This window comes from Cibotium barometz, chromosome 45 (genome assembly GCF_041138505.1).
Source record: "Cibotium barometz isolate CiBa-2024 chromosome 45, ASM4113850v1, whole genome shotgun sequence".
NCBI classification, from domain to species: Eukaryota; Viridiplantae; Streptophyta; class Polypodiopsida; order Cyatheales; family Cibotiaceae; genus Cibotium; species Cibotium barometz.
The window spans coordinates 34,010,256-34,025,859 of NC_141090.1; the positions used below are offsets into that span (position 1 = coordinate 34,010,256).

Consider the following 15,604-nt stretch of genomic DNA (forward strand, 5'->3'; position numbering starts at 1 on the left):
CCAACACTGACAATAAGGCAACAACGTCATCGACAAGAAGCCATTGATGTGATGAAGACCGGCTATCGACATTCTACCAAGAGAGACAATCACCGCAATGTCGACATCGACATTCTTCCCAACAACCAATAAAAAACCCTTTACTCTCCCTCCTTAAACTGCTTATTTTGGCTATCCACTGAGTGGGTAGAGCGCCTTCCATGGAGAGTAGAGCTAGTATAGCTAGATGCATGTATCATCGCCAAACTATCCAATTGCTCAACCACCAGCAAGGCCCAAAGAAATCCCTCTAAGACTAAACCCAAATCAGATTCCACTTATAACCACACCCTTGCATGTTTCCAATGTGCATTCAACCCTCCTCACTCACATCCCTTTGCCATCGGCACTTAGGCACATAGATCTAGATAGTCCTTCCTACCTTGTGTTCTATCTGGCACCAATCCACGCACTTATGTCTTTCCTTGATCACATCCATGTCGCAACTGTACCTTATCCAGGCACTTCGATAACAGATCTGATTCTTGTATGCACCATCCATGCCCGATGACAACACTTTATATCATTGCCTTTGATTTTGCCATCTTGTCTTGTCTTCTTCATAAAGTCTTACTCTTACTCAGTCCAGTCCTCTTCTTATTAATGAATCGTAATTTCGACGTCCACACACTCACAAGGGCTACTAGCCTTCTATTTGCACATGGCGCACTTGGACTTTGGGAAGAATTTCACCAGAGAATCCTCCATCTTGCCCAATCAAATGGGCATCCCAATTGTAGTCCATGGAGCATCGATGTACCCAAACGGAGTTCTACACACAAAGTGGTAATTCAATCAACCATGCTTTGCTATACTATGATGTTGTTAGTGACTGGCTACTATATCTATCAAAGTCTAGTTTCTATGATTTGGTTGTGCCACCAAAGTGGACATAGATAACACAAACGTATTTTGTAGACTACAAGAAGATTCTATTTTTGATAGTTATTTAATGAATTCTCTCTAGTTTCTGTAGTGAAGGTGCCGACTTGGATGATTATTTAATGTGCCGATATTACTAAATTGTGCAAATGATACCGTGGCACACAATCATTATACATAATTATATTGACATTATAAAACCTAGCATGACTTATTGTGGAAACCCTTCTAAAAAGAAAATCATCGGCGCCTCTCCCTGCCCCGCCGAGCCATCCAACTGATATTTGATTGGGAAGAAATATTCACTTAACCATGTGGAAGAACCAAATCCCCCCCTATTTAAGATCGAATTTTATTAAACCCTTCGCCTAAACGATGAAAGGCGCGCTTTAAAGTACTTGCTGGTGTGCGTGAGATGTGAACCGTTGGATAGGGCTTGATTTTCAACCGTCAGATCTAGGGTCTTCGTGAATGTTTTCTTGGGTGGGTGTTGCCTGTTGTTCGTTTTCAGAGACTGGACGAGTTGACGGGGTTGGATTCTCGTGGGCGTTTCTGTGCTGCAGCAGGGATGGGGAACTTCAGGGTACGCGTTTTCTTCTTCTTCTTCTTGCTTCTGTCTTGTGTTGTGTGTGTGTGTGAGAGAGAGAGAGAGAGAGAGAGAGAGAGAGGTTTCTCTCAATTGGTTTACTTTCTCTAATAGTTCTCTGTGTGTGTGTGTGTGTGTGTGTGTTTGCGCGCGCGCAGTTCCATCAGTACCAAGTGGTGGGGAGAGCCCTGCCTACAGCCACAGATGAGCAGCCCAAGATCTTTCGCATGAAGCTTTGGGCTACCAACGAAGTGCGAGCCAAGTCGAAGTTTTGGTACTTCCACTCACTCTTTCTCTTGGATCTCTGCCTGTGCAAGCTTGACTTGTGCTACAAGTGCATTGGAGATAAGCTCATTTTAATGCTCTTTTTGATTTTTGTTTCACTTTAAATTGTGCATGCAAGGTGTAACTGTTTCCTTTACTGCGTTGCCAATGCAGGTACTTTCTGAGGAAATTAAAGAAAGTGAAGAAATCTCATGGTCAGGTTCTGGCAATCAACGAGGTTAGCCTGTCCTGCCCTACAATTTTGTATTTCACAGTATTTTATGTGATGGAACGCTTGCAAGCTATAGAACTTGCTCACTGCCTGTGAAGGGAGATGGTAATTTGGCCGTTTTGTGGTAGAAAGGCTCTGAAGGGGGAGACCGAGAAGTAATGGGACGATGAATGTGATCAGGGGTAGAAGGGTGTGAGGCTATTTGGGGTACTCCAAGGAAGGGCGGGGATGTTGAGGGCCGACAGTCCATGGGTTTTTTTTTTGGGAGGGGGACCGGTTGGGGCAGATACTAGCTTAAGTGGTTTGTGCAACATTGGGTTGCGCATTCTGAAGTCTGTTCAATACCTTGATATTGGTTAATACATGCCATCAATCTGTTTGGAGCCTTTTTCTGCGCTCAAGCTATTTGCACCATGGAGAAGAGAAACATACACAACTTGCAACGTTGACAAATCAGAGGTAAACTAGGGTTTTCTTCTTTCAAAACAGGTATTCGTGGGACAGTTCACCCGCACTCATGCATACGAATCTCCCCTTTCTCCCCCTTCTCTCAGAATCGACATGAATTCTATCCTTTCAGCAAAACTTAGAAAAGCATCTGCTACTTGCAGATTCAAAATGCAAGCATCTACTACTTGCAGATTCAAAATGCAGTTATGGCAATTGAGAGGATTATGGCTTGGGGGATCTTAAAAAACACAAACGATATGTAACCTTGTTTTTACTCGCTTTTGCAATTAGGTTAGCTTTGACACCAACTACAAAAGAATCCTCCCAAGAGTCTCTAATATACGCATAAACAAGATTAGCATGCACAAAGAAGGGTGTGTGCTTACAATCCTCTCTCGAGCCATGGGCTAAAGTTCTACCAAGGTTATCGGCGATTGCGAAACATTTTATCGTATGTTGTTGAAATGATTCATTTTGGAATAAAACATGGTAGGTGGACATTGAAACGATTATGTACATCAAATTTGAAGGTTGGGAGTCCAAATTTGAAATTTCAGTTTTAGCTTTCAATTGAAGAGAAGAAGTGCAATTTTTCTCTCCACTTTGGGATCCAGATTTGAAATTTTAAATTTGGACTTTCAAACTTATTTACTTTAATAACATACAATGAAGAATATAAAAGTATCAAAATCTTGTAACCAATCGACAATTACCGAATAAAATTTGAAACTACAATATATTATTGATTGTGACCTTGGATAACGATTTACTTATACTTAGTCATATACATAACATTAAAAAAAGCATGTCTCATGAGATCATTACCTAGATTCATGTTCCTGGATTCATCTAGGTATATATATATATATATGTCTCATGAGGTCATGACCATTGAGTCATTGACAAGTCTAGATTAAGATTCTAATAACTTAAAGTTTTAAGATGATTTAGTGGTATGTATGACTAAGTAAGAAATCTAATAGTTAACTGGACGATATTGGAGTCCAAAAAAGAATGTAATATAGCAAAAAAGACCATGATCCAAATAGTCCTAGGCTCTCTTAGCCTAGTCTCTATCAACACTCTCACTCAGAGAGTGAGAGTAAGCTTGGAGGTTAAAGGATTCATCTCTTTGTTCATCTAGATAGATTGTCCTCGTCTCCATGGCCTTCTTGATGGGCTCTTGTTGTTGCAGATGTTTTTCCAATGGATGTCTCCTTGTGAGCACGGGTTGCATGGCGTATGAAGGAGCGTGCCTGGCGCGTAAATCCCATCATGTCCTCGTGGATGAAGTTGTAGATATCATCCACGATTGGTTTGGGCTATAGTTGTGACATTAGCAAGCCTCACATTAATCTTTCTATAATCCACCTGCGTCGTCGTTCAACTCAATGCTCCCATAGTGTCCAAACCTCTAAATCTCTCTGACACTCGGAGGTTCGCATTGATATAAGCCAACTTTTCAAGTTTACTTGTGTTTACTTTGATACTAAAAGCAAGTTAGGTGTTAGAACTTAGACATAATGTGGTATGTATTATATAACATATATATCAATAGAAATTACAAACAAACTATACCTATTTTGGTCCTTGATGCCACCCATAATGCTTTATAGTCTCTCAGTGCATTTGATGAGCTTACCTCTTATGAAAGAACTTGTAAGCCTAATCTTCTCAACATACTCATTCCATGCGATCAAAAGCACATGATCAGATCTCTGGCTATCATTTCTCCATTTAGGACGGAGAATGTGTGCAACATAATGGATAGGCCTTCGGAACCAAGAGCATTTTCTCTCAGAAATCCTCAGCATGAGAGACATTCTACACATGTCACATGTCACAAAGGAGCATTCCAAGCTTTAATCATTATGATTTATTTATGAATCATGTTTAAATTTTGAATATTGAATAGTCCAAATATGGTTCAAGCATTAAGGCTAATAGTCGCGGATCTTGTGATAGCTCGTCGAAGTCTCTACATAAACTCATGTCCAAGCGATACTTATTAAGTCTAATAGTTGTTGACCTTGTGATAACTCGTCGAAGTCTCTCCACCGTGAACTCGTAAAAGAGTTTCATGTGTGGTGACTTCCTCACCATTAGAGAGTCGCAACATAGACACCACATGGAGTAATGCACTCTGAAATCCATAAGTCTTTGTTCAGAACTCATTGTCGAAGATAGTGCATTCTCAGAATGAGAGGAATTCTACACATGTGACATGTCACAAAGGAGCATTCCAAATTTTAATCATTATGATTTATTTATGAATCATGTTTAAATTATGAATATCGAATTGTCCAAATATCGTTCAAGCAATACCTATTAAGGCTAATAGTTGTGGACCTTGTGATAGCTCGTCAAAGCCTCTACATGAACTCGAGTTCTAGCAATATCTATTAAGTCTAATAGTTGTGGACCTTGTGATGTGGACCTTGTGATATAACTCGTTGAAGTCTCTTCATGAACTTGTTAATGAGTTTCATGTGTGGCGGCTTCCTCACCATCAGAGTCGTAGCATAGACACCACATGGAGTAATGCACTTTGAAATCCATCAGCCTTTGTCCAAAATTCATTGTTGAAGATAGTGTTCTGGATGCTTATGGCAATAGGCATGGTAGACTCGGGCCACTTGATTCACTCTTGGTCAATTGCCATACGCCATAGCGTATCGTTGTACTTTACTAGCTTGCACTTTGGAATGTGTAGTAAGAAAGATCATACTAACCTCTTAAGTCCTAAGAAAACCAAGCAAAAAGAAGATTTGATATCCAAATAGACTTACCGACACAAGTCAAGAAAGATGTAGCTAAATCTAATTTTCGCTAGCTTTACTAGATCGCATTGGGAGTGGGATCAGAATAAGCTAAGTGCAAATGACTTCCGAGTCACATAGTTTATTATTTCCTTGGCTTTGTCTACCAAGGATGCAACCCAACGGATGGGGCCAATGTCCTCCAACATCAAATCCAAGAAGCGTGCAACACATGGTGTTTAGACAATGTGTGGATATGTGGACTCTAATATGATTACCATAGACTTGAAGTTGCTTGCATTGTTTGTGACCACTTGAATGACATTCTTTGGTCCAACCTCTTGGATGGCCTCACGTATGTGTCTCCACGTTGTTTCTCCTACAGCTTAAAAAATATTATTAATACTATCTCAATTACATAATACTTGAAAGTGATTGTTGTGGCTTTTCATAAAAGACGCAACTTGCCGCTAGTGCTAACAACGTACTTGTGATCCGTACACCGCGACTAGAGACATCAATCGACCTCAAGAAGGTCGTGTCAGTGCAACAAGAGACCTAGATGCTCAACAAATGCCGTGTACAGACATCTTTCTAGCCATAAAAAATTATGGTATATCCATAGAAGGTCCAGGAAGACCTAAGTTCTTCCAATTGATGAAGCACCATATCATACTGTCTAGTGAGTCTCATGGTACGAAGTGCATCTGTACCTATTGGAGTAGTGGGCGCTCTTGAAGTTGTTGTGGACAAACATGGTATTTACAAACCACTCGACATTACTTGGCCACAATAAATACAGACCGTCTTCTTAGAACTCGAAACGGTTGTATTTGTTGATGACAACTGTATCAAGCCATAGGTCTCTTTTGGCTGAAAATCACTCTCTCGATCAACTCGAGGTTGCTCCGCTCCGAACCATGGTGCCAAGAGGGTTGAAACTTGGACCCAAATCTAAATTGGGAGTTTTGCCTAAAATTTAGGCATTATTCTAGAATTTGGGAGTTCTTCCCAAACCCTCATTGGTGGAATTGGGCAACCGATTTTGGGGGTCCAATTTGGGATTAGAGCAATCAATTTAGGGGTTTTGTTCCAAATTAGATAAATCCTCCAAATTTGAACATTGAGTTGAATGTCCATTTTTGGAATTTCTGAAATGGGCATTCAACTCAATGCCCAAATTTGGGGGATTTTTCCATTTAACCAAATTTTAGTAGCCATTTTTTTAAAATTTCAATTTTTGAAAAAAAAACGAGAGAGAGAGAGAGAGAGAGAGAGAGAGAGAGAGAGAGAGAGAGAGACGATTACTTTGGTGTTGCAGACAAGAGTGAAGCTGGTTGAGCGGTGTCTTGGAATTTGATTCGCAGCATCTTTTTTTTTTCCTCACACAAGTTATGCATCACAATTAATAACTTGCGGTTGTTCTATGAGTCCTTTAAGACAATCTAATGGTGTTAAACTCTCAGTCCTAAATCTAGAGTGTCTCCAACTTTTATCCTCATGCTAAATTGAGGCTATCTCTTCGAACATGGAATACCATTTTGCCATCATGAGAGAGCTTCTAAGGCTCCCCGCACTAATTGGCTCAAGCAATTATGTTCTCACTAGAAATTCTCGAGAGTCAAGGATCTCACATCCAATGCCATTCTCAAGACGTCAAAGAGATCCAATATCCCAGCACACATTGCAATTGCACTCTACGAAGTTGCTTGACATTAGCTATTGTCTCTCCATCAATTATGTAGCCTACCTTCATTAGGTCATCTTGTGGGTATATACCGTATATTATGGATATGATGATTGTGGATACAATGGTTTTGGTACCATCTCTTCTCTCCCTTAGGAAAAAGGCAAGCTTAGATATGTTGCTATTCATAATGCATGTTTTGGCAAGTTAATTAATATATATCAACCATTTCATGAGAAAATATTGCTTCCAACATAATCATGGTTAAAATGACAACTTAGAAGATAAAAGGATGAACATGCTGTACTAGCGAAGGTCACCGCGAAACGTTTCACTATCAAAACGAAATGATACTGAAACGATTTATTTTGGAACAAAATGTTTCAACACCAAGTAGGTGGACAACGAAATGTTGGACTGAAATGATCATATACATAAAATGTGAAGCTATTGGCCAAAAGTTATAAGATGATATCAGCATATCTATCATCAGTAAACAAAGATGTCATACAAAAGAGAAGAGAAAAGAACAAATAAGATGAAAGAAGGAAAGAGAAAGAATTATAAAAGCTAAAAAGCACACAAAGTCATTACCTTTTTTCCCACATGAAATGATATGGTTTCAATGTGCACATGAAACGTTTCAATGTTGAAACGCGAAACGAGTTTCAAAGCCACCAAAATGAGTTTCATGGTGACCATGGTTCTAGTATAGGAAATTTTGCAAACTTAAATCGTGGATTCTCACTTGAATTTGGCAATTGTCAAAAACCTTAGAATGTAAACTTATTATATCGAGGATATATGCAAATTTAGAATCTGAGCACCAAAATTGGTTATCGAAAAGAGTTCCAAGCAATACTGAGTTATTTGAAACATCTCGTTCAAAATTTTGTTTCATGAAATCAGCTTTATCGAGCCATTCGTAGATCTTAGTTAAAATATTAGAATTTGCTTGATCGAGAGGATTTCTGGAGACTTGGAGGTCTCATCAAGATCATTCATTTGTGCACATTGAAAACTCGTTTCCTCGTTAGGGCTTTTTATGTCCAATCTCAAAGAGCCCCTAACGCTCTCCTATCATCCTCCTCAATGAATCAATAATAACCCAAGACTCACTTATCGCTACTATAAATAACATTCCAATCATAAATAGCCAAAAACCTTGGATTTATGAAATATGAATCTTACCTCTTGAATCCGTTTGCTTTTCCTAATCCTAGGGCTTCCCTAACATGTTGGATTAGTCTCTTACCCCAAGGGTTACCGTTAGGTACGTAACAGTAGATCACATGATACACAAGCTAAACACAAGGTTAGGACCCATAGAAGGGTGCAAGCAAGCTCCATAGGTGGCATTCGCAACCACCCTCGAGCCAGTGGCTAAGGTTCCACTCCCACATGCCAAGTTAATCAACTCTGGTGTCCCATACGACCAGAGCATGTCTTAAGGTACCTTTGGCAAGATTGCCTATGATCCACAATGTCCATGGCAGGAGTAAGCTTCTTGGTTTAGGTCTAGACCACAATTAAACAATAGTAACCCAAGACTCACTTATATAGGGTTTATTGTTGCCTTAAATAACACAAATAGCCAATAAGCTTGGATTTATTAAATATGAACCTTAGCCATGTGAATTTGCTTGCTTTTCCTAATCCCAAGGCTCCCTTAACCTTGTTGGATTAGTCCCTAACCCCAAGGGTTATTGTTAGGTATGTAACAAACTCATCGCTCAATTGTCATTCCATAAACATAACCTTATCAATTTTTGGCATAAAAGCAAGCTATACTAGTTGGGCATGCTATGAACGTCCACACAGTAGTATGAGCTATGCGGAGAGCTGTATAGACAGAGGTTGTACAGCCCTTAGCAACTTGTGTCCTCCTTGAGAACACTAGAAATTGCTGACAAAGCTCAATTAAAAAAAATAGTTTAAGAGAAGAAATTTAGTCCCCTTGCTATTCTTCTTCGAGTCATGGTCTCCTCCCTTCCATGTGAATCAATGCACACATTATTCACCACATGTGGAAGCTCCTGGAGGTGATCGTGTGACGTATGTAGAAAAGCACTCTAGCTCATTCGCGCTTCTAAGCATTGAGCCCAACATGTCAGATCTTTGATATCCCCACATACCTGGAAACCTAATTAAGGTTAGAAAAGTTTGTGTCAAATCAGGTTGGCTGCGTTAGTACGATAAGTGACCCACAAGTCCTGTTCCAGAACATCGCTCGAGCCTGATGTCCAGATTGCCATGAGTCAGCCAAGCCCCAACAACGCGCTTGTGAGTGTGCCATGCCACCAGACGGCCTACCTATTTGCAGCTACCCTTGGCCATAAGGTCTGTCGCCTTGGTAGACTTCTCTACCACGAGGATCCCTCATACTAATCATAAGTTAGCCCAAAGCACATTTAAATAGTAATAACCAAGCTATTCTTGGTCAACCGCTATTAGTATTACTCTTAGCCTTATTAGTCTCGAGTTAGCTGTTGGTTGATCCAAGGCAATCCAGAGCCTCATCCGTTCTAGTCCGCAGCCTTCTGGGTGGGCTCTATCAGCCCCTATGCCTGGCCAATCCCTAACCCTAACCCTAACTAACTTTGGGTTAGAACATCCCCTGTATTTTGTGATCACTTCACCATAGATTGCACATTTATGTTGATTTTATTTGTTCAAATTGTGCGACTCTAGTCTTTAGGTTGAAAGATTCAGCAATCAAAATTACCATGCCTTTTTTGCTTTCTGCATGTGTGTATGTCCACATGGTCTACTGTTACAAGCTAATGTTGCTTTTGTGTGGCTTTTGCAGATATTCGAGAAGAAGCCAACCACTATTAAGAATTACGGTATCTGGGTGCGATACCAAAGCAGAACAGGCTACCACAACATGTACAAGGAGTACAGAGACACTACCTTGAATGGAGCTGTGGAGCAAATGTACGATGAGATGGCTTCTCGGCATCGCGTGCGGGCTCCGTGCATTCAAATCATTAAAACAGCTACCATTCCTGCCAAGCTTTGCAAGCGTGAGAATACCAAGCAGTTCCATGATTCCAAGATCAAGTTTCCCTTAATTTATCGCAAGATCCGCCCTCCCACAAGGAAGTTGAAGACAACTTACAAGGCTAGCAGGCCAAACACCTTTGTTTAGAACATGGATTGGGAAACACACTTGCATGACATTTGCCCTGTCAAGGGCTTGCAGCAGTTGTGGATAGATTACAAGGAATTGGGTCCCCCACTTACAAAATGTTTGTTTGGAAGTCTGTTGAACTAATTGGGAGTTTTTGGAATGTCTTTTGGTGGCTGAAGTTATAATCCATGGTAACACACTCCCTTGATGCTGCTTGGAATTTCTTGTATAAAGATTCATACAATGTCAAATTCGGTTTTTCTGGCATGAAAGCAGTAAACTGTGGAACAATGATTTCTGTACCCACATCGCGTTTTGGCTAGGTAGCTTCAACTAGAAGAAATTTGGATGTAGGAGATAAATAAGCCCTATATAAGCTTCAACTAGGAGAAATTTGTGAGCAAGTATATTGCAATGGGTGCTTTTCATATGCAGTGTTATTGAGTGTGAGCTTCATACACAGCACTGTTACTGATTGAATCTGAATAGTGACCAGTTATGACTTCCAGTGGTGGGAATCATTGTTTTTTGCTGGATTTTGTCCATCTTCTCCATGTTAAAACCTTAGCCCTGTTGACTAGTTTTTTGGAGTTCATGACTTAAGAGACGGTTTAAGCACACCTTTGCACATGGCACGAACAAAGCCCTCGTACCCTTCTAGTTAACTAACCATTTCCCAACCAACACCTTGAAAGGCAGTGAACTTTTTATGCAAAACCTCTTCCTAGGACATACCCCATACTTGAAAACCATCATCAACAATTGTGGAGCATGGCTGTATAATCTTTGATTCTCTTCAAGCATGCAGGTGCATATGCCCTAATTGACTTTGCTATACAGCTTCCAGATACATTCTCCATGGAAAATGTCTTTTGGCATGGTGAGGCCCTCTCTGTGCAATGAACTGGCTGACAAAAACTTACAAAGCTATACTTCGTGTGCTCCTTCTTTTGCTCATGTGTGGCAATTGACAAATGGGTTATACGCACCAATGTTAGCAAGGACTTCTTTCAACCACTTGTGCTCAACCATTCACAAGTATTTCACGTATTAAACTTTGTATTGTTAAACGCACAGCTTAAATCTATTAAGAGTTCTTGCACCTGTTAGTCTCGAGGGTCCATTTGGGCTAGTAGAAGGCCTTGTTGGTCATAGCTTAGTGTCATCATAAGTAGCATGCTACCAAGGCACTCATATTAGCATATATAGTAGCATAGTAGTAATGATAAGGCCTTTTATTATTCATCAGGAGAGCCTTTTAGTTTCATTGTAGTTAAGAAGACCTTGTACTAGTAAATAGGGCGGTAGCCTCCTATGAGTCAGTGCACTATATATATACGTTTCCAGTGAATATACCTAATGTCTTCTATTCAAAGTCATGCTATTTCCATGGGTTTTATAAAAGAGTTCATTTTAAAGAAACTTTAGCCCCATAGAAGGCAATGAGACAAGCAAGGTGCCTTATCCCTTACACTCATAAACAATAGCTCCATTTGCAATTTTTTGAGTAGTTTTTATTATTAAATTAAACTACCCTTGCTCAATGTCTTCACAAAAGTGGAAAATGTCACCAAAAAATGGATAATGGGTATTCGAATGCGTAGTCTCTTCCTAGGTGTTTGGAGTGGTACCACATCGAGGTCAGGCTCTTCATGGAGTGGTGCCACATTGAGGCCCTTCATGGAATGATTGAACGACACAATGAAGTCATACCCTTCATGGAATGGTTCAATGATTGGGGGCTCATAGATGTAGGTGTTGAGGTGGTTAAGCTAAGGAAGAAGCTCAAGAATCGGGGGTTAAAATACTACTTAGCTACAACATCACAATACCATCATCATGCTACATAAACTGTATGCCTAAATAATTATGCAACGAGCCCAAATCTATTATTTTAAATGACACATATAATTCAGGTTTAAAGGGTAAAATCTTCTCCTCATTAAGTCCTGTTGAGAAGAATGTCATCAACATATATAAAATGATGACCAAAAAACAATCTTTAATCCTCTTTATATAGAGGGTACTCTTAGTTGGAATGTTGCAAAAACCATTTGCAACCAAGTATGTGTTTATCTCTTATACTGTTCTCTGGGAGCCTCCTTAAGGCCATATAAAGCCTTTTTTAACCTACATACTTTAGACTCATGTCCCTTCTCAACTAACCCCGATGCTAAGATACATAAACCTCCTCATGTAAATTAGCATTCAAGAACAATTCAAGAAGGTGGTCTTGATATCTAATTGATGTACGTTCTAACCATGATACATTGCTAATGTAATAATACGCTTGATCATAGCCATACGAGACATGGGTGCAAAGGTCCCATCATAATATATACCTTTCAAGAAGGTAGTCTCGATATTTAACTGATGTACATTCAAACTATAAGTACTACCAATGCAATAATACACTTGATCATAGTCATACGAGATGTGTGTACAAAGGTCTCATCATAATCTATGCCCTCCTCTTGAGCATAATCCTTTGCGACAAGCCTTTCCTTGTAGAGTAATCAACGCTACCATCAGCTTTACACTTAAGCTTATAAACCCACTTTGTACCAATGGCCTTTTACCATAAGGCAAATCTACTAAATAGTTATTTTTTGGGATTCAATCATATTGATCTTGTATAGGTGACATCCAATGATCATTTTCCTATGTTTTCTCAAAGGAAACAGGTTCCTCTTCATTGCATATATGGGAACAACTTGATCCACAAAAGGATGAGAACGTACATGTGTCATGCTAGGTAAAGGAGTAGCAATAGGCTTATAATTTTCAAGACCAAACTGTGTACGCAGCTTCTATATATGTACTTTAAGTACAACATCATAGTACCTTCATCATGCTATGTAAACTGTATGCCTAAATAATTATACAACGAGCCCAAATCTACCATTTCAAATGACACATATAATTCAACCTTGAAGGGTGAAATCTTCTCCTCATTAAGGCCTGCGTACGCATCACGTCATCAACATATAAAATGATGACAAAAAGAATTTCTTTAACCCTTTTTACATAGAGGGTACTCTTAGTTGGACTTTGCAAAAACTATTTACAATCAAGTATGTGTTTATCTCTCATGGGAGACTACGTAAGGCCATATAAAGCTTTTCTTAGCTTGCATACTTTAGACCCATGTCTCAACCAAATCACGAGGCTGAGATACATAAACCTCCTCATGTAAAACACCATATTCAGGAATGTATTCAGGAAGATGGTCTTGATATCTAACTAATGTACATTCTAATACACCTGATCATAGTCATACGAGATGTGGGTGCAAAGGTCTCATCATAATCTATGCTCTTCAAAAAGGTAGTCTTAATATCTAACTGATGTATATTTAAACCATGAGTGCTGCCGATGTAATAATACACCTCATCATAGTCATATGAGATGTGGATACAAAGGTCTCATCATAATCTATGCCCTCCTCTCGAGCATAACTCTCCTCTTGTAGAGCAATTAGCGTTACTATCAACTTTATGCTTAAGCTTATAAACCCACTTCGTTTTACCAATGGCCTTTTTACCATAAGGCAAATCTGCTAAATCCTAGGTGTCATTTTTTAAGGATTGAGTCGTACTCATCCTATATGGCCTACATCTAATGATTATTTTCCTATGTTTTCTCAAAGGAAACAAGTTCCTCTTCATTGCATATACTGGCACAACTTAATCCACAAAAGGATGAGAACTTGCACGTGTCGTGCTAGGTAAAGGAGTGGCTAATTTGCTACCGCACAATGTCTACACACCAGCCATATTGCATACTCTTGGATGCTTGTATGGCTACCCTTTCCTCATCCATAATTACCTTATTAATAGGCTATTCAATGGGTTGAAATTTGAGCTGATTCTCAGTTGGTATGGGCTGATTTGTAACACCTTGTTGGACATTCAGTTGCTCCACATATGGTTGCCCAACATTATGCAAAGGTAGGAGTGTATCAAAGATGTCCTGTGAGCATACATTTTGGTGTTTTTTTTGCATAAAAGCATGGGTTGAATTGAGTTCTCAGACAACATCTCTACTCACCAAAATCCATTTTGTGGCCGGATGGTAGAGAGTCTATACCCTTTTCTTTATGAGTTGTATCCCAAATGTATTTTATTGTCTTATCATCCAACTTATTACGTTGTTGCTTAGGCATAAGAGGATAAGCAAGATAACTTTAAAAAATGTAAAAGAGCCACAGAGGGCTTCATGCCATTCCCAAGCTTCATAAGGGGTAATTGTTTGCAAAGCCTTGGTGGGGCATATGTTTAGCATATAACTGGCACACATAACTACCTCCCACCAAAAAATATGAGGCGAATCTTAGCCTTTAACCATGCAACTTACCATGTCCCCAGAAGAGATATGTTCTTCCTCTCAGCTACACCATTTTGCTGAGGTGTATAAAGCACTATGAATTGATATTTTATACATCTTTAGCCATATATTCATGAAACTCCTTTGACATAATCTGTATGAAGGGTGATAACTTTACATGTAGACACATTTTCAGCCATAGAAACAAAGTGTCTAAAGCATATAAAAACCTCTAACTTTTCTTTCAATGGATACACCCAAGTGGGCTTGGAGTCATTAATGAAATTCCTCACAAAGATATCCCCTGATTGATCGTGTCCTCATAGGACCACATACATCACTATGTATAAGCTATAATTTTTGGACATCCCTTACTGATCCATGTCTCGAGAATGATGCCCATTGCATCTTGCCCAAAATGCACCCCTCACATACATTTTTAACAGGGGACTCAATTTTTGGCAACTCTTACACCATCTCTTGCCTTTTAAGGTGCAACAAACTACCAAAATTCAAGTGACCAAAGTGGGCATGCCATAGATCTGTATCACTCATAGCACGTGTGGCAATAACTAAACAAGCATTATGTGCCAATCTCTCATACATGTTCAACATGTAAAGCCCATGGCTTAGAGTGTTGGATGATCATAATGTCTCCATCACTCTGATCATGAATTGTATACATGTCATCAACAGATCTAACCAATAGACATGTCCTAGCAATGCCATGTCCTAGCAATGCCAGAGATTGACAACAAGTTCATTTTAATCCCTGGAGCACAAACAAGACTTATGAGGAGAGAGTGATTATCCCACCATTTGCAGCAAAATGAGAACAATATTACTAACTCCTTTCATTGGATATGATGAGTTTTTTGCATGTGACTATGCCTCCTCAAGGAGCAAACTCAAGGGAGAAAAATAAATCACACTGATGAGAAGTTATGTGCTTGCTAGCACCACTATCAAAATATTAAACATGCTTGCCTCCTTAAGGAGCAAAATCAAGGGAGGAAAATAAATCACATTGAGAAGTAATGTGCTTGCTAGCACCATATCAAAATACGAAACATGTTGATCTATCACTAACCTGGTGCTTGCTAGCACCATATCAAAATACCAAACATGCTGTTCTATCACTGATATGCATACATTTTGGACATAATGGTCGTAACTGTAGTTCATTTTAATCCCTGGAGCATAAACAAGACTTATGAGGAGAGAGTGATTATCCCACCATTTGCAG

The 15,604-nt window shown here is 39.4% G+C and overlaps 1 protein-coding gene across 1 annotated transcript; it reads left to right on the forward strand.

The window, feature by feature from the left end:
• Window positions 1-1,346: 1,346 nt before the first annotated feature.
• On the forward strand, window positions 1,347-10,540 carry LOC147612681 (large ribosomal subunit protein eL20y-like). Its single transcript, XM_086783245.1, has 4 exons — window positions 1,347-1,504; window positions 1,666-1,781; window positions 1,946-2,009; window positions 9,709-10,540. Exons 1-4 carry the CDS (start codon window positions 1,490-1,492, stop codon window positions 10,048-10,050), a joined length of 537 nt encoding a protein of 178 aa, XP_086639371.1. The 5' UTR covers window positions 1,347-1,489; the 3' UTR covers window positions 10,051-10,540.
• The last annotated feature ends 5,064 nt before the right edge of the window (window positions 10,541-15,604 follow it).